This window comes from Nyctereutes procyonoides, unplaced genomic scaffold, assembly GCF_905146905.1.
Source record: "Nyctereutes procyonoides isolate TBG_1078 unplaced genomic scaffold, NYPRO_anot_genome, whole genome shotgun sequence".
Classification (NCBI taxonomy): Eukaryota; Metazoa; Chordata; class Mammalia; order Carnivora; family Canidae; genus Nyctereutes; species Nyctereutes procyonoides.
In genome coordinates, this window is record NW_026575020.1 from 4,432,671 (window position 1) to 4,451,353 (window position 18,683).

Here is an 18,683-nt window from a genome sequence, read left to right on the forward strand (position 1 = left end):
AAAAAAAAAAGTCATGAAACAAAACAAACAATTGCACCATCCAGAGTGCGCTGGACCAGGGCGACCCACTCTCTGGACCAGGGTGACACACTCTCCAATCTGTTACCAACCAGGAGAGGGTCTGAGGGACTAAGGGCTTGGTGCTAGGATTTATAACCTTGGGGGTGCCTGGCTGGTTCAGTTGGTAGAGCATGTGACACTTGATCTTGGGGTTGTAGGTTCATGCCCTACGTTAGGTAGAGAGATCACTTAAAAATTGTTTGTTTTTTCTTAGAGTGCATGAGTGACCACAGGGGAGGGGGCTGGGAGGGGAAGAGGAAGAAGGCAAGAATCTTAAGCAGGCTCCACGTCCAGCGCAGAGCCCGATGCAGGGCTTGATCTCACAACCGAGATCATGACCTGAGCCAAAACCAAGAATTGGTGGCTTAACCAACTAAGCCAGCCAGTTGCCCCCCAAATAACTTTTTTTTTTGAAGGGTTTCATTATACGGCAGGTGGCAATTTTTTCTTTTAAAGGAAGTGGCCAATGCCAGATCACTGTGACCATGGCTGGGATGGGACGAGGAACAAAAGCAAGGCTAGTCTAAAACATGCCTTTAATGGAAATTAGGGTTATTGGGGGATGAAAATCTTCAGTTGTGATGGAGAGTGTACCTCCTCTAACAAACAAGACTTCATTGAACCCAGTGTGCCACGCACTGGGCAAAGCTCAGGGAGGATACAAATGCCTCATGCTCTCTAAGAACCTACAAACTAGTTAGGAAGGTTAGACTTTCACACCATCTCCTAGGAGTATCCGATCTCAAGTGAGTGTTCCAGAAACCAGGGGGATAAATCACTGTGAGGCAGGAAGCCTGGAGGAGGTGTAGAAATCCAGGAGGTGGAGAGCCAGAGCACCACAGGGGAGGGAAGACAGTTAAGTAGAGGCAGAAACCCACAAGGCTGTGTTCAGGTAACAGAGCGCTTGGCAGGAGCAGAGAACATAGCAATAATTCAATGGCCCAAGATGGGGAGTTACCACTGTTAGTGGCCAGGAGACTTCGAGACCTAGGCAGACACATTTCCTCACCATCTGCAGCTAGTGTCAGTGGGCAGGGGCCACAGGGTACCCCCTCCTGCCTGACCCCACTCTGCTCTCAAGGAGGAGCCCGTCTTCTGTATTCAAGGGCCAAGTGGGGAAAGCCCTGCTCTCCTCCAACTGCAGCAGACTTATCAGAGCCCTTCTCTCCTCTGCAAACCTCACCTGAGGGCTAGACTCCCAGTTTTTCTTTGATCATCTAGAGGTCTAGATTTTTTTTTTAAAGATTTTATTTATTCATTCATGAGAGACATAGAGAGAGAGAGAGAGAGGCAGAGACAGGCAGAGGGAGAAGCAGGCTCCATGCAGGGAGCCAGATGTGGGACTCGATCCTGGGTCTCCAGGATCCCGCCCTGGGCTGAAGGCGGTACTAAACTGCTGAGCCACCCGGGCTGCCCAAGAGGTCTAGACTTCTAACTTTAGGGCCAGGTCACTGAGTCTAGTCCTTTATTGGACAGATGTGGGGAAGGAGACTGAGAGGTTTAGTGACTTGCCCAAAACTGGCTAGCCAGTTAGATAGGAGAGGCCCTTCTGGTGACAGATCACCTCTTCACCCTGTCTTTGGCTTCATCCTCAACCACAGTCATACTGGATGATTACATTGGGCCATTCCCCCCAAGAGCAAGAAAAATCTGGGTCTGTCAATACCCATAGGTGTGAAAGCGAAGCAGTGTCGTTAAATGATGCACAAAGAACTCTGGAGAACTTTTTATTGTTTAAAAATCATAATTGAAGCTTCAAAAAACATACAACCCAACCCATGTCCCAATTCCAGTCCCCAGCTCTCTGGAGAGCACAGGGCTCTCCCCTCCCATCCTGCTGCCCGTATCAGTAGCCAGGACCCTGCCCTGGGGAGGCCACCTGCCCACCTCCTGCCCACCGTGTGCTGTCACCGGCTGGGGAGGGGTCCTGGGGTGAAGGTGGGGGTGGCTGGCTCCCTGCACCCTTCACCCCCTGCACATGCGCAGTCTGTGAGACATGTACAGGAGAGGGGCCGGTTCCCTGGGCAGGGGACCCTGAGGGGGAAGATAAAGAGCCAGTCCCCACTCACACCCCTCCCCCCCCGCCAGTCCCTAGTTCAAGGGAAGCTGTCGTCATCGTCCTCTGCCATCTCCTTGGCAAACTCCAAATCTTGCTGCTCTCGCTCACGCCGTTCCTGGGGCAAGAGGTGGGGAGAGGGATGGGCTGCAGGGGGCCAGCGGGGCTCTCACAGTGTTTCACCCAGCCACCCCAAGGCAGGGACCACAAAGCTTCAGAGCAGCTCTGAGCCCTTCCAGAAACTGCCTCCCTCTTCCCTCTCTGGAGGAAAGCTTGACCTTTCGGTCTTGTCCAAAGCAAAAGGCACCTTACCTCTGCAGACTCCAAGTCCTTGTTGTACGATTTGGGAGGAAACCTCATGGCCTGAAGCACAGTAGAGAGAGGAGTAAGATGAAGAAAAGGCATGCACTTAACATACGTTTATTGTGCTGCTTCTGTGTACTGGGCACCACGACAGGAATAAGGTCATTCGCTCTCCAGTTTGGTCTAGTGGGGAGCGAGGCATGCAGGCAAATTACTACTATAGCATGCTAAATGAGGAGGAGGGAAAGGAGGGAGGGAACAGACTGGTGGGGGAAAGGGGGAACGGCATTCCAGGCAGAGGTTTCAAAGTGTGAAAACGCCTGGCCTGAGCTCAGTGGGGCCAGCTGGGGGGTGGGGGGAGAAAGAAAAGCAAGGAGGGGGAGGAGAGAGGAGGGTGCACCAGGCGGAAGTAAGGCTACAGACACAGGGGACCAGGTTGCAAAGGGCCTTTTGTCTCTCCCTGAGCACGGCATTTACCTGATTTTAAGCAAGGCAACAACATCCCCAGTTTCTTGGGGCAAGAAGAGATCAGGAAATACTTGGCACACAGTACCAGCACCCAAGTCAGTGTCTGCCACTGGATAAGGGCTTCATAGCCTTTTGTGGAACTAGATACCCATCCTGCCTTCCCCACAGTTTAGGCTTCACTAGGTGCCTGGAGACAGTGACTGCATTTAATGTCATCAGCCCTGAAGCAGGCAGGGCAGGTAATCTCACCATCAGCTTCACAGATGGAGAAACAGAGGCTCAGAGAAAGTGAGTGACTCAAATTTGGAAGCAAATCTAGAACCCTGCTCCCTGAATCCATCCAGTCCTCCCTGGCAACCATACCCTCAGAAGCTGTTGAACGTCTTACAGGCTCACGAGTTCTTTGCTCCCTCTGGGGCCCCCTGCCCTGCCATTTAGTGACTTTACAGAGATGGGCCAGGAACTAAGCTAATCTCCTCTGGGGACTCCTTGGATGCTGCCAAAACCCCCTCTGCAGTCCCGGCTTCTCACCTTGACAGACATGTTGTGGATATCTAGGCAGAAGGAGATGCGCTGGTGGAAGGCCAGCTGGGGCTCACGGGTAGAATAGATATCAATCATCTCCTTGGACTGGACGTAGCCCTTCTCATGGTTGATGCTGGCCTCAATGACGCCATCCCGGATGGCCTGCAGGCCCCCAAAGGGATACAAAGTCACCAGAAAGCCCATCTTCTAAATCCAAGAACACCCTGCCCTGTCCCTTTCCTCCTTACACTCTCACACACTCACTCATGTACACATTCTCTCTGGCAACTTCCTGGCTTCACACTGTAAGACCGGCACTCTCTGAAAAGACCATGCCCTCCCCCTTGGCCAATCTCCTTCCATTCCCATCCCCTGAAATGTGGCAGCAACGTGGCAATTGCCATCTCCGAATCAGCTCCACCTTGGCAACAATGAACTCTGCGTCCTCTGGGCTATCCAGCTGCAGTTTCTGGGCAATATCGGCCAGGGAGATTCGGGAATAGGAGAGGCTGATCATGCGCACACCTGGGGGAGGAAGCAGCACTGGGGTGGGCAGGGTAGACACAGCCCCTTCACCCACCCACGGATATCTCTAGGGTTGCCCATCCCTTGCAGAAGCCTCATCTGGGTCCTGCTCTTCCAGTGGCCCCTCAGACTCTGATCCACACCTGTCTTAATGACGTTGTGCCGCAGTCGGATGATTAAGGTATAGGTCCCATCTGCTTGAAACTTCTCCCCAAACTGGTCCAGGACCTGGTTGAACTTGGCTAGGTTTCCGGTCCTGACAGCTGGAGGGGGAGAGGAGTGGATCAGATGACACAAATGGGCAAACGCACTGAAGAGGCCACAGCGTCAGACCTCGGCAAGCTCTGTGAGCGGGACCAGCCTTACCTTGGGTCAGAAGGAAGTAGGGCATGAGCGAGCGCTTGAGGGAAGGCTGACGGAACTGTAGCCGATCTGGGATCTCCCCGAGCAGCAGCTCCACCACAATCAGGAGCTTGTGCACCTGGTGGTGTGCGACACAGGAACACAAAGGGCAGGGAGCCCCAGCAGGAGGGAGGAGAGAGAGAAACGGGGCTTCAGTGCAGTCCAACACACTGCGAGATGGGGAAGATGGTACTGCAATCAGGCCCACGTAGAGCTGGGCATGCCCCCGGGAGCCAGGTACTGGGAATAGTGGCAGCCAGGTCAAAGCTGCCCCTCTGACCATGCCGAGCCCTAAGCTCCATCTCAACTGCCACTCCACTTGCACGCCACTCTGCAATGGCAATGCTCTGAGGTACAGGCCAGAGGGGAGGGTCCTGTGGCTCTGAAACACTGGGGGAGCAGGGCCCAGAGGCTAGAGAATGGGACAGGAGTTGGCCCACGGTGCTGGTCGCTGGAGAGGAGGTGAACGTGTAGAGGCAGAAGCACAGGAGGAGACTGGGAGAACCTCAGTGAATGGGCCACAGCCGGGTAGGGTACAGGAGGCTGGTGGGAAAACCCGGCCCTTCTTTCTCCACAGAACTGTGAGGGATTTCTAGATGCTGCCTACTGTGGATTTAGCACCAAGCGAGGAAAACCACAATGGGGGAGGTGATGCCAGCAATGAAGGAGCCGCCCACTAAGCAGGATGGACAGGACCACAGACAAAGCAAGAGTCATGATGGAAGCAAGAGGTTATAAGATCGTGCCCACACTCACCCCCACACACCTACGATGCTGCCCTGTTCCCTGGAGTAACCTAGGAGTGACGGGAAACCCAGGGAAAAGGCAGAAGTTAACACATGCTGTACACATGCTGTAAGGATTCAGATGAAGCAGGGGGAGGAGGGAGGATGTTTTAGTCAAAGGAACAGACTGGACAAGTGTAGCACATGTCTCAAGTTAGTCTGGAAGGTTATGGGGGATGCTGGGCCAGCCTGGGGATGTGCGGTTTTGAATGTCAGGCTGAGTTCAGAGTTTGGAGACAGAATGCTAGTCTTCACTCACTAGCTAGGAAAAGCAGAGCAACCAAGCCTCAATTTCCCAGTCCCTAAAATGGGTGGCAGTGGCAGTAGCAGCGGCAGTGGCAGCAGTAGTGTCCTCATAACCCCCAGCCTGACTACCTCACAAAACTTGTCATCCCTATTGGGGAGATAATGGGGAGCAATGCAAGCTTCCTGGACAAGGCAGAGCGCTCTGGTTAGTCAGGCAGGTGTGTGAAAGCTGGGTTTGTAAAGGGGAAGACGATGACCAGGGATGCTACTGGCTCAAACAAGGGCGCCAGTGATTCCAGAAAGGAGACAAATACAAAAGACATGGAGGTAAATCAACAGACAACTGAGTGATAGGGAAGGAGGCGTGGGGCGGAATGGGGGAGTCTGGGGTCATTCCAAAGGTCCTATCTTTATCGGGAGAGCAGGAGGAAGGACTGGTAAGGGGCACCCAGAGGGGTCTATTTTTGATAAGCTAAGTGTGAGGAGTATCTATACAGAGATGTGTGGTGGGAAGCTAGATTCGTAGGTCTGGTGTTCATTAAGAGGGGTCAGAATTAGTATCACAGGCTGAACTGTGAAACCCCAAATTTGTATGTTGAAGTGCTAACCCCTCAGTACCTCAGAGATAATCATGGGCTGTGTTCCAGACCACCGCAACAGAGCGAATACCACACTAAAGCTAGTCACGTGACTTTCTGGTTTCCCAGGGCACCTAAAAATTAGGTTTATGCCATACCGTACTCTATTAAGTATGCAACAGCATTACCTAAAAAAAATAATTTAATGTACATAACTTAATTTAAAAATACTTTCTTAAAAAATACTATCATCTCGTCCTTCAACAAATCATGTAACCAGTGATTGCAGGTCACCATAACTGATATAATAATGAAAAAGTTTGAAATGTTGCGAAAATAACCAAAATGTGACACAGAGACACTTGCTCAATGCAGGGTCACCACTAACCTTCAATTTATAAAGAATATAGTATGTGTAAAAAGCGCAGTAAAATAAGCTATGTCTGCATTTGGAGAGAGAGCTTTTAAAGAGATTAAGGAAAATGAGGTCATATGAGTGGTCCTAATCCAATGACTGGTGTCCTTACAAGAGATTAAGATACAGTCATAAACAGAAGGAAGACAGTTTCAAGAGAATAAAAGATGATGCCCATCTACGAGTGAGACCCTTAGGAGAAACCAACCATGCTGACACCCTGATGCTGGACTTTTGGCTTCCCCAACTATAAGGAAATAGATTGCTGTTGCTTAAGCCACCCAGCTGGTGGTAGCTTGTTATGATGGCCCCAGCAGACAGTTAGAATTAGACTTTGGTGAAGCACCAAGAGGTCAGCGTTGAGCTGAGATCACCCAAGGCGAGAATGTGGGTTTTACTATGGATGGATAAGCTTTCAAAGTGTTCTGTTGTGGACTCCACTTCAAAGCTGAGGCCTCTTTTTACACATTCTCCGCCTCCCTGCTTTTAGCTCAAGTCAGCTTCTCTACCTGTGTTCTTTAACCCTTCCCTTCTTTAGCTCCTCCAAGGCCTTGGCCTATCACCTATTTAAGTCTCTGTGGGTGGAAGTTCCCCCAACTCTTCCTCTCTCAAGCAACCATTCCATCTCTTCTCTGGCTCCCTCGCCAACAGTCTGCTGGCCAAAGATCTCACTCCAGCTCTCTCTGTTCCTGCCACCTGGCTCCACCACAGAAATCCCAGAAACCTTATCCATCTATAGTAAAGTCTGATTTGAGAACTCTGATTTACCCCACACCTCTCTCCAGATGCTGCACAGTTTATAAGCCATTCCCTTCTGTGAAAATCCTACCCACCTTCAAAAACCAGATTAAATTTAACTTTTTCTTTAAGGTATCTTTAATTATTTGACCAAAACCAAACCTGTCTTTCAACTTCTGAACTTGACTATACTGACCTAGTCATTCTTAGTCATCTTCATCTTGTTCTCTTTTTATTTTTATTATTTTTATTTTTTTAAATTTATTTATGATAGTCACACACACAGAGAGAGAGAGAGAGAGAGAGAGAGAGAGAGAGAGAGAGAGAGAGAGGCAGAGACATAGGCAGAGGGAGAAGCAGGCTCCATGCACCGGGAGCCTGACGTGGGATTTGATCCCGGGTCTCCAGGATCACGCCCTGGGCCAAAGGCAGGTGCCAAACCGCTGCGCCACCCAGGGATCCCATCTTGTTCTCTTTCAAGGGCATTAGGAGGTAGAGGTCAAGTTGAGGTGGAAATAGGTGTTCATGGTTGGGAAAGCAGGGTCCAAATTCTGGCTACCAGGCTCTGTGACTTTACACAGGCCCTCAAGCCTTTCTTTTCTTTTTTTTTTTTTAAAGACTTACTGTCCTTTTTTTTTTTTTTAATTTTTTTTTTAAAATTTTTTATTTATTTATGATAGAGAGAGAGAGAGAGAGGCAGAGACACAGGCAGAGGGAGAAGCAGGCTCCATGCACCGGGAGCCTGATGTGGGATTCGATCCCGGGTCTCCAGGATCGCGCCCTGGGCCAAAGGCAGGCGCTAAACCGCTGCGCCACCCAGGGATCCCCCCTCAAGCCTTTCTGAGTAACAATCTTTTGCAATCTCACAGTGCCCAACACCAAGGTCAGCACTCAGAAAAAGCCTTGGTGACTGACAGCTCTAGGTGACCAAGACTTATCCACACCTGAATCAGTCAGCCTCATGGGGATTTTCTGGGTTCCCAGGCCACAGAAAACATTGCTCTCAAATGGGCATGTGAGGGACCAGTAAAGAACCTGGGGTTTCTCAACGCAATCCAGGCCCATGCCTGGAATGACTGTAAGGAGTGCTGGGGAATCAGGAATATTCTAATCCCATCTACAAAGGAGAGTCCTCTGAACATAAACCACTGGAGGTGCAGGGGAGTGTCTGCTTAATGTGTTCTGATCAATGTTATACACAAATGGACATGCAATTTAACCTCTGGATCATGAAGGTTGAGGATGCCTCCCCTGGCCCCGAAGTAGGGAAAGAGAACTAAAGCATTATCAGATGAGTAAGCAGCGAAGGGATGAGAGCTGCTGCTCACCGTCTGTTTGAAGCCGACAGCTGTGTGCTGAGGGGCCTTGCGAAGGGCATTGGTCATTGTTCTCCGGGCCTCTGAGTACTCCAACTGAATGGCTTTGATTCGCCCTGAGTGTGGAAAAGAGAGTGGATCAAAGAATGGTGTCATCCAAAGCCCCCTACAAACCAGAGTGCCAAAATGGGCCCCTCAGGCACCAAGTACACTAAATTTTCAGGAAATTTGCATCACGTGAACCTGAGACACACTGCCTGACTTGAGGGGTGGGGCCCCTTGCTCACCTGTGTAGTAGAGGTACCTGGCCCACTCATTGTTGTTGGCCTGTTCAGGGAACACGGACTTGGATACCAGCTTCTCAGCCTGGTCGTACAAGCTATAGTGGAGGTAGTTCCGCAGCAGGAGGTTCAGCAGGGTGGCCTGCCCGTCTGCGTCATGCCGAAGGGTGGCTGTCCGGAGCCGGGCATGCAAGAAGCTTCAAGAAGGAAAATAAAAAGACGTCAAATACCTCAAATAACTCTTTCAATGGCTTTGACTTCTCTATTGTCTCTCAATTCCAAAAAGAGTGACACAAATTGCCTTTCTGGTTATTACTGAACATTTAACTATTGAGTGCCTGTGGTGTGAAGCGCTATTCTGGGTGTACAAAAAGGACACAACTAACTCTACATTCAAATAGGTGAGACAGATGACAGTTGTGATAAATAAGTGCCTTAGGGAGCATGACAGAAGATTGGGGCTATGCAGAAACCAGGGTAAGTGTGATGGGGAACACAGGAGGCGAGAAGGATGGGGTGGCCATTTGAAATACTTGGTCAGAGTAGGATTCACTGAGAATTTAACAATTAAACAAAGGCTTGAAGGAGGGAGAAGAGCATTGTTAAGCAGAGGGAACAATGCCCGGCTGGCTCCAAGAAAAGCAGGGAGGCCAGTGTGGCTGAGAAGTGAGTCAGGGAGTAGTGAGAGGTAGAGTCAAGCAGGCAGTGAGCAGGGGCTAGACCTCGTCGGGACTCACATGCAATCATGAAGACTTCAGCTTTTCCCTGAGGAAAATGGGGAGCCACCACAAGTTTTAAACAGAGGAGTGAAGTGTTTTCCAGCCCAACCTCCTACCCTTGATCAGTCCTCCCTTGATTGGAGTATAGGGAAGAGCCTGGGGGACAGTTCTTAACCTTGGGTCAGACCTTGGCCACCTGTACCTGCGCACCACGTCCAGCTTATCCAGAAACTCATAGACCCGGGCGTGATAGTAGTAACACTTTGCGGCCACAAGGTCCAGAGCCCGGCGGTTCTGAGTGCTGATCTTCTGCATCAGGTCGTCAGAGATCTTCTGTGCCTGGGGAGGCAGCCAAAAGAGAATCAAGTGGCAATTCCTCAAAAAGTTAAACAAGGAGCTATCATATGAGCCAGCAACTCCCCTCCTAGGCATAAATCCAGGAGAACTGGAAACGTATGTTCACATAGAAGTCTGTACACAAATGTTCACAGCAGCATTACTGAGAATTACTAAAAAGTGGAAACAATCAACCCAAGTGTCTATCACCCAGCGGATGGAGAAGTTAAATGCAGTATATCCATACAACAGAATATTATCCATCCATTACAAGGGCTGAATACACACTACAACATGGACAAACCTAGAAAACATTATGCTAAGTCAGAGAAGCCAGACATGAAAGGCCATGTGTTACATAATTCCATTTATAGGAAAATCCATGAGCCAGAAAATGTAGATGAGTCGTTGCCAGAGGCTGGGGTGAGGGGAGAATAGGGAGTGACTACTAACAGCAATGGGGTTTCTTTTTGGGGTGATGAAATTATTCTGGAATTAGACAGTGATGATGGCTGTACAACTTGTGAACATACCAAAACCCACTGAGCCCTACACTTTTAAAAAATGCATCCAATCAAATTAATTATTATTTTTTTTTTTCAAATTAATTATTTTAAGTAATCTTTGCAGCCAATGTTGGGTTCGAACTCACTACCCAGAGATCAAGAGTTGGATGCTCTACTGAAAGCCAGCCAGGTGCCCCTGAATCGCACACTTTAAAGGGGGTGAATTATGTCTAAAAACACACAAAAATCAACTTGTGGCAAGGCAAGGAAAAAACAAAACAGGGATGGAGCAGAGGGAACTGTCATTTCTTTCTTTTTTAAAAAGATTTACTTATTCTAGAGAGCACGTGCGCAGTTGGGTACGTGTATACACTCAAGAGCAGAGTGGAGGTGAAGGAAAGGTGAGAATTTCAGGTAGATGCTCCCAGCTGAGCGTACAGCCCAATGTGGGGCTTGATCCAACGACCCTGAGATCATGACCTGAGCCGAAATTAAGAGTCAGATGCTTAACTGACTAAGCCACCCATGCATCCTGGACCTTGGACGTCATTTCTTGAGTGTGCTTTCTGGATAGTGGCTATGACTGACAAAGAAGTTGGCCCCAACTGGAGGAAGCAGTGGCAGTACAGTATCCATGGAGTTGTTCAGTACCATGAAAAGAACTGCCAATTACTGAAATACTGTGAAAGCTTACTATATGAAGATCATTGTGGTAGTACTTTATTTAATGTCAATGGTGATGCTGTGAGTTGGGCATTGTTTCTCCCATCTGATATAAAGCCAGGAGAAATTAATTTGTCCAAGATACAGCTAGGATTTGAAGTCAAATTTCTGTCTCCAAATCTCCTTTTCCAAACAGAATCCACTGCACTGGTACTGTGCCACAGATAAGCACAGAATGGCGGCTGCCAGCCCCTTCCCATGGTATCTGAACAGGAGCTAAGGGGGTATCCCTGGATGTGGGGTTAGGTATGTTTCTACATGGGGGAAGAGTCTAGGGGGACGATTAAGAACTCAGTGACTCTCTTCAATTCTTCACCAGAGACATTCTCTCCCACCAACCCCATGCACTGCTTGGGGCATGTTATTCTCGCTCACTGGTCCTGGATACCTCTTTGTAGCGCTTGCTGTTCATCAGAAAGATGACCATGAGGAGTTGTAGGTAGGCTTCCACTTCAGGTAGAAGGGGTGCTGATGCAGCTTTTCCTGTTCGGGGACGGAACTGTAAATCAGCTTCGGTGTCCATGGGCTAGGAGAAACCATGAATTACTGTGGAAAAGCTCAGTCAGATCAACCAACCAAGAATGTATTTCACTCACGATGCATTTCAACAAATATTCACTGAGTGTCTACTATATGCAAGATTTTTCTAGGTGCTGGGATATAAAAATAAAGATGGCACAGTCTCCTTCCAAAGGAAGTCAAGGAGGCTGGCAGTAGAAACAAAAAAAGGCTTAGAGAAGTAAAACAGACATCTTCATAGAACATAATGGGGATGGAAAGGATGATGTAAGGACCCCTCAAAGAGCCTACAATCTAAGTAGAGAGATTAAACCACCACACTTGGAACCACTGCAAATTTTATCAAAGAGAATTTAATAAAGTATTATAATACTAGAGATGAGATCAAGAATATTGAGATCCAATTTTTGGGGGGTAGGAACAAAGGAAATTTGGGGGTAACTGACATATATGTCATACTTATTATAAGATCTAGTCACCAAAACTGGAATAATGTGCAACAGTTCAAAAGGGAAACATGTGGGGGTGTATTTAGAAATATACAGGTTAGGGATGCCTAGGTGGCTCAACAGTTAAGCGTCTGCCTTCAGCCCCGGGAGTGATCCTGGAGTCCCTGGATCGAGTCCCACATCAGGCTCCCTGCATGGAGCTGGCTTCTCTCTCTGCCTGTATCTCTGCCTCTCCGTCTCTGTTTCTCTCATGAATAAATCATACAGGTTAAAATTTTTTTCCCCAGATGATGTTGGGGAAGAGTGCTTTTCCCTTTTCCCAGACAATAAATTCTTCACCATTCCACCTCAAGGGATTCTTTTTGAGTCTCTTCTATGGAATAGCCCATGTCCACGATGGCTTTAGGGAGATAGCTGAAGGGACACTCAGGTTTGAGAAGGGGCAGGACCTGGACATAACGGGGATTGTATAGCTAGACAGAAAAGGAGAAGTCTTTCTTGACACAGAGTCCGCTGACAGCACCAAACAAACTTCATCAGCATTTACTATGTGCCAGGTACGGTTCTAAGAGCTTTACACATGTTCCTTTCCACCTCTTTGTCCCCCAAATCTGTTTGCCACATTTAGCAAAGGAAGAAAATGAAACATAAGGAGGTTAGCTCACTTGTCCAAGTCCCACAGGTACCAAATGGTAGAGCTGGGATTCAAATTCAACTCTACCTCCAGAGCCTGTGTTGTTGTTGTTTAAAATTTTATTTATTCATGAGAGATACCGAGAGAGAGGCAGAGGGAGAAGCCGGCTCCATGCAAGAAGCCTGATGTGGGACTTGATACTGGGACCCCAGGATCACACCCTGAGCCAAAGGCAGATGCTCAACCACTGAGCCACCCAGGCGTCCCCAGAGCCTGTGCTCTTAATCACTATTTTATATGTCCTCCATGGTGAGGCTTCAGAGGCAGAGAGGTGGTGGTACCTTCTCTTAGGACAATGGAGACACCACTCAACTGGAGGAGAGTATTCTGCTGGGGAGCAGTGGGAACTGAGTTTGGTTGGAAGGGTCCTGATTCCCAGCTCTTTTCCCCTGATTCAGAAGAATGACACTATAAGGCAGAAGGATGGTTCCCTTGTTAGTGGACAAATGACTATTAAAACGGCCTGCTTTTTGCTTCACTACTCAGCTGTAGCAGGTAATAAGTCAGGTCTTTAGGATGGGAAACAATTACATTGAGGGCTGGGGGGGGGGGTTTGACTCACTTACCTCTTCCAGGAAGGGTAGCAAGAAGTCTCGAGTAGCATTATTTGAGGTGAAGAAGCCATGCACAGCCTTATACAAAACATAGTGGTTGAGGCGGCGTGATGTGGAAGGCAGCATCCGCAGGGCCCTCAGCACAAATCGAGGCTCCTTGCCCGATACTGCCTTCTCCAGCTGTTTCACGTGCTCCTTTATGTCTATGGAAGACCACAGAAGAGAAAAATGTTACCTCTAACTCTTCCTATTCCTCCCACCACTCTAGGCAAGTGGTCTAGGGAACCTCTTATAAAAGGGCAAGATGTAGCCAGTCACTTCTTTTGCCTAATATGGTTAAACAATACTTAAGAGATGCCTACAATGATTTTAAGACAAAACCAAGAGACAAAGAAAAAAAAAACTGGGGTAAGGGAAAGGGTAGAGGGTGACAAAAAGAAGAAAGGGAAAGCAACCATAAGAAACAAAAAAACAGGGATCCCTGGGTGGCGCAGCGGTTTGGCGCCTGTCTTTGGCCCAGGGCGCGATCCTGGAGATCCGGGATCGAATCCCACATCGGGCTCCAGTGCATGGAGCCTGCTTCTCCCTCTGCCTATGTCTCTGCCTCTCTCTCTTTCTCTCTCTGTGACTATCATAAATAAATAAACAAAATTAAAAAAAAATTAAAAAAAAAGAAACAAAAAAACAAGACAAACGTGGAGATTTATTTTCTAAATGCAAACAATATGGAGAAATCTCTCTCACTCTCTCTCTCACACACACACACACACACACACACACAGGAATGATGGGCTCTACTCTGCAAAAAATAATCTGAGTATCTGTGTAAACAAAAGAAAAGTATTTGCAGCAACTGTGATCAGAGAGTCATACTCCTTACAAAGAGTTTGCATAAATTAGGATAAGTAAAAACAAACACAAATAGACAATACAAAAAGACAGCTAACAGACATGAAAATATATTTCAGTAGCATTTGAATAATTGCAAATGGAAATGTTTTCAACTACCAAACTGGTAATATTTAAAAAATCATAACATGGGTAGATGTGCCTGGGTGGTGCAGTCAGTGTCCAACTCTTGGTTTCAGCTCAGGTCATGCTCTCAGGGTCCTAGGATGGAGCCTGTGTCAGATTCCATGCTCAGCATGGAGTCTGCTTGAAATTCTCTCTCCCTCTCCCTCCACCCCTCCTGCTTGTGCATTTGTACATTCTCTATGATAGATAAATTTCAAAAAAAAAAAAAAAAAGAAAAAAAGAAAAAGAAAAAATCCTAACATAGAGTCAGGGTGAACACAACATTTCTGTTAGTATATTGTAAATCAGTATAGTTTCTCTGGACACTACCTATTCAAAACTCTAAAAGAGATCTACTCTCTCAACTCAGGCATATTGAGAATCTATACCAAAAAAATAATCATAAAAATAGGTTAAAAACTTGGGCCACAAAGACGACGTTGCAAAGCTATTTATAATGTAAAAAACTGACACAACTGAAGTGTCCAGGAGTAAGGGAACACTCTGAATCGGTAGTTTCTTAGTTACCTTTGTATACACAGTATAGGGTGCCTGGGTCCCCTTAATGGCACAATAATGATAACTGCTAACATTACAAAGGGTTTACTATGTGTTCATCATGTGCTGGGCACATGTTCTAAGCATCTTAATCTTTACATCAACCCAATGAAGTAGGTACTATACTTTCATTTATAGAGATGAAGAAACTAATTCCAGAGTTTGTATGCTTAGCCACTACATCGGGTAGTCAATAAATGTTTCTGGAAAAAATTGAATGCTATGTTTATGGATATGTTAGATGAAAGCACACAAAACCATCTGTATTTGGTTAGGCCTTCTTCCAAACTGTCTGTATAACTTGATCTCAATTGCATGAGAGCAGCTCAAAAATTCATAGGAAAAAAATGTTAACCATGGTTCATGTTACTCCCTGCTTCTGATATTTTCCAAAATTTCTACGAGGAAACATGAATTCCTTCCTAACAACAAAATGAAGTGTTTATAAGAAACATATGTATGTGCCCAGTAGCACCTTTGCCACCGGGTATCATCATTTTAGGTAAGAGGATCTTGATTAGAAACTGAGCCTGTTGCCCAACTTTCGACAGGGGCAGATGCAGTCAACATTACATCCTCAAACACATCACCCAGGAGGCTAACTTGGCTTATCTCAATGCTTTTGAGCAGAGTTCTCATGCAATTAGAGAGAAAACACCATAAACAGTCTGGGCCCGCTTGAGCCAGAGCTGGGAAAACAGCACCAGGTTCACAGTGGGAAGCTCTCATTCTGCTCACTCCAAATGCCCACAGGACGCTCTGAGAAAAGTGAACCGTGAACTTGGAGGAACAATCCTAGGGAATGAGCACCTAGGAGAAAAGAAATGGGGGGTGGGGGGGACTTACGTAGTTCAGGATGAATGTATTAGGAACTCAAGGGTGACACCCAAAGTCTGTAATGTGTTTTTAAACTCTTTAGGAACAGAAATAAGGGCTTGAAGGGAGAGAAAGAGCAACGGCACCTTAATTACAGAAAAGAGTAGAAAGGCTTCTTTCTCTTAAGGGAGTTTGCCAGGCGTAGATAAGACAACAGAAAACTTTTGTAAAGTCTTAAAATTCATGGGCATCACCCTGACCCCCTTCGCACCATAAATACAAACACTGGTTTCTAGAGGGACCAATCACATGTGGGGGTGTTAGAATAGGATGTAAATAGAGTAGGTCAGAGGGGACTTAAAAGACGGAGGGAGACCACCGGCCCAGGGGGACCTACTAGATTCAACGCAGGTAGGGGGAGAGAAGAGGTGTGTTAAGGGAGGAGTCCGGAGCCCGGAGCCCGGAGAGGAGGTTACTAGGGCCGGGGTCAGGAGTGTCAGGAGTGTCAGGGTGGTGGGGGGCGGGCAGCGGGGGTGATGCTAAGGAATCGGGGGTGGCGGAAGCTGCGCTGGGGTCCCGAGGACAGGCTGGATCACCCGGGCGCTGTCATCCGTGAACACGGCACGTCCCCGGCCCGGGCTCTCGTACCCTCCAAGGTGACGGTATCCAGCTCTCGCTGGGAGTGCTCCGCCGCCGCCGCCGCCGCTTTGCTGTCAGGCTCCCCTGCTGACCCGCCACCCGCAGCCGCCTCCTCTTTCATCTCCACGTCCTGGGGGGTCGGGGGCGGCGGTGGTTCCTGTTCCCCTCCACCCGGCGGCGGCTTCGCCTTGTCCGCACCGCGGCGCCGCGCCGAGCCCTCCTGTTTCATGGCGCCCGGGGTCGCGGCCTAGTCCGGGGGCCGAGACCGGGGCCTCGCGTGAATCCTCCCACCAGAGACCAGGAACCGAGCCGGGCCTGCACACAAGCGCGGGCTCGCGACGGGCCGCACGATGACGGAGCAGCTGCAAACCTCTTCCCGGCGCTGGGCCTTCTGGGAAACGCCAGGCCCGACAGGCCGAAGGCCGAGTCCACAAAAGCGAAAGAAATCAACGGCCGAGGTGCAGGATGGAGGCGGATCTTCGAGGAAGGAGCAGGGAGGAGCCTGTATGGGTTTGCCCCTTGTTCTTCGGAGTGCTTCAGCGTGTGGAGCTTCTTCTACGTTCCTCCGGAGTGCATTTCCGTGCGTGTCCACGAGATGGCCCCTCAGGCTCCAGTCTGGATCACATCAGACTCCTAGAGCATTCTAACCAGCGGGGAGCGGGTGAGGCCTATAGCCACGCAGGGCGTAATGACGTCATGAGTTGCTGTGCGGTTTCTTGCCCCAAGTCGCTCAGTCTGAGCCGCCGCCTGCCTCCCGGCCCGCAGCTTGGGGTCTGGGTCTCGGTTCGCGAGGCTGGTACTCAGCCGCCGCCCAGTGTGTCCGGCGCGAGGGAGGAAGCTGCAAAAAAGAGGGATGTGAGCGCCGAACTGGGATTCAGACTTCCTTGTCAGATTTTTGCAAGTGCTGTGAATCAGGCATAAAATCCCTGCAGCCTGGGAGTGCGGATGGGGGGAGAGTGCGCCTGTGGACAATCACTCCAGTATAAAATATACGGGTCCGCTCTTTGTACGGCCCAGGCTAGCACGTTCGGGGCGCGGAGTTGTTAAAAACAGCTGCAGAATGTGGCCTGCTGGAGGCCCTGCTCTGCCCTGTATTGTGAGGAAAGCAGGTGGAAGTTCCTATTGGCAGAGGCTTAGGGGCGCCTGTTTGCATCCAAACACACTGTAGTGCAATGGGGAGCAGAGTAATAGTGCACCTAAAGAGAATCTAAGAATCCCCAGGGGAAGGAAATTGGACCAGAAACTCTGTCCACTTATTTTTCAAAGGAATTCTCCAGTGATTCTGCAGGAGGAAGATGGAGGTTCCAACCTCTTGAGACACAGAATAAAAACTCCCTATCTTTAAACTTTTCTCTCTCCTGTAGCTGAAGTCCTAAGGTTTTTTTTTTTTTTTTTTTTTTTAAGATTTTACTTATTTATTCGTGAGAGACACACAGAGAGAGGCAAAGACACAGGCAGAAGGAGAAGCAGGCTCCATGCAGGGAGCCCAATGCGGGACTGGATTCCGGGGCCGCGGGATCACGCCCTGAGCCAAAGGCAGATGCCCAACCGCTGAGCCACCCAGGCGTCCCAGAAGTCCTACATTTCAAACCAGGTCAGACCCTACAAGACAATCTAGCTCTGCTATAAGGGTATAAAGGGCAGAGAATATGTTTTGATCATATTCTTTGTATTCATATATAGAGAGGGTGTTCCTTGTCTCCCCTTTGTCATTCTATTGCAGCAAATAGCTCCTTGCACTAAACAACTGCTTGCTGAAGGGAAAAATGTTTTCTCCGGTTTTAGGGAACGTGTCTTGACCAATTCTTCCCTGTCTCTCTTCCCCCTTGGGCTGTGGGATGGATAACAGGACTTTTGAATCATTGCTGGAATAAACTCATTAAAGCCTCTTCTTCATAACGCCAATCTAACTGAAGGTGGGCGAGAAGGGTAAAGGAAGAAAACAGAAAACAGATGAGCTTTGTTGTTCATCCTTATGAAGTTACCCTTCTGGATAGTTAAGGCGTTAGCTCACCTCTTTATTAAGTATACATCACAAGAGAAAAACAACCAAGTCAGCGGATAATTACTCAGGATGTCTTTGAGCAATGTAGTGAGGCATTGGAAGATGCCCCAGAATGGGGGAGGATGGCTTAACACAAAGCTTTTGGCAGTTGATCATGAATTCTTGTTGAGTGAGGGAACTAGCTGGGGGAGGGGGTGGCTAAGAATGGGGAGAGTCTGAGTCCTGAGGCCAAAAACCTTGGAGAAATTATTCTTCTCATAAAACTACTTTGAAAGAAATTAGTGAAAGATGTTAAAACCCAGCTTTAGGCAGAGGAGGATGGTATGAACCCACTGGTTTTATAAGATTGCAATATTCATATTTGCAGGTCCATATGGCAAGCCCACATTACTTCCTCCCACAACCACCCTGAAATGAGGGCAGAGAAGGGAAAGGTGAAATAAGATACTATCA

General features: G+C 48.4%; 1 protein-coding gene across 1 annotated transcript; it reads right to left on the minus strand.

Moving 5' to 3' along the window:
• Positions 1-1,774: 1,774 nt before the first annotated feature.
• On the minus strand, positions 1,775-16,591 carry PSMD3 (proteasome 26S subunit, non-ATPase 3). Its single transcript, XM_055318467.1, has 12 exons — positions 16,235-16,591; positions 13,211-13,401; positions 11,371-11,508; positions 9,620-9,756; positions 8,705-8,895; positions 8,430-8,533; positions 4,304-4,418; positions 4,081-4,200; positions 3,834-3,937; positions 3,419-3,574; positions 2,429-2,479; positions 1,775-2,234 (listed from the first exon to the last, which is right to left on the minus strand). Exons 1-12 carry the CDS (start codon positions 16,452-16,454, stop codon positions 2,157-2,159), a joined length of 1,605 nt encoding a protein of 534 aa, XP_055174442.1. The 5' UTR covers positions 16,455-16,591; the 3' UTR covers positions 1,775-2,156.
• Between the last annotated feature and the right edge of the window lie 2,092 nt (positions 16,592-18,683).

Excerpts from the sequence above, each read along its gene's own strand:
- PSMD3 (XM_055318467.1), bottom strand. The coding sequence starts at position 16,454 with ATGAAACAGGAGGGCTCGGCGCGGCGCCGCGGTGCGGACAAGGCGAAG. Across the intron at positions 9,757-11,370 it reads ACAGCAAGCGCTACAAAGAG|GCACAGAAGATCTCTGACGA; the intron begins GTATCCAGGACC and ends CTGCCTCCCCAG. Across the intron at positions 3,938-4,080 it reads GCACAACGTCATTAAGACAG|GTGTGCGCATGATCAGCCTC; the intron begins GTGTGGATCAGA and ends TTCCTCCCCCAG.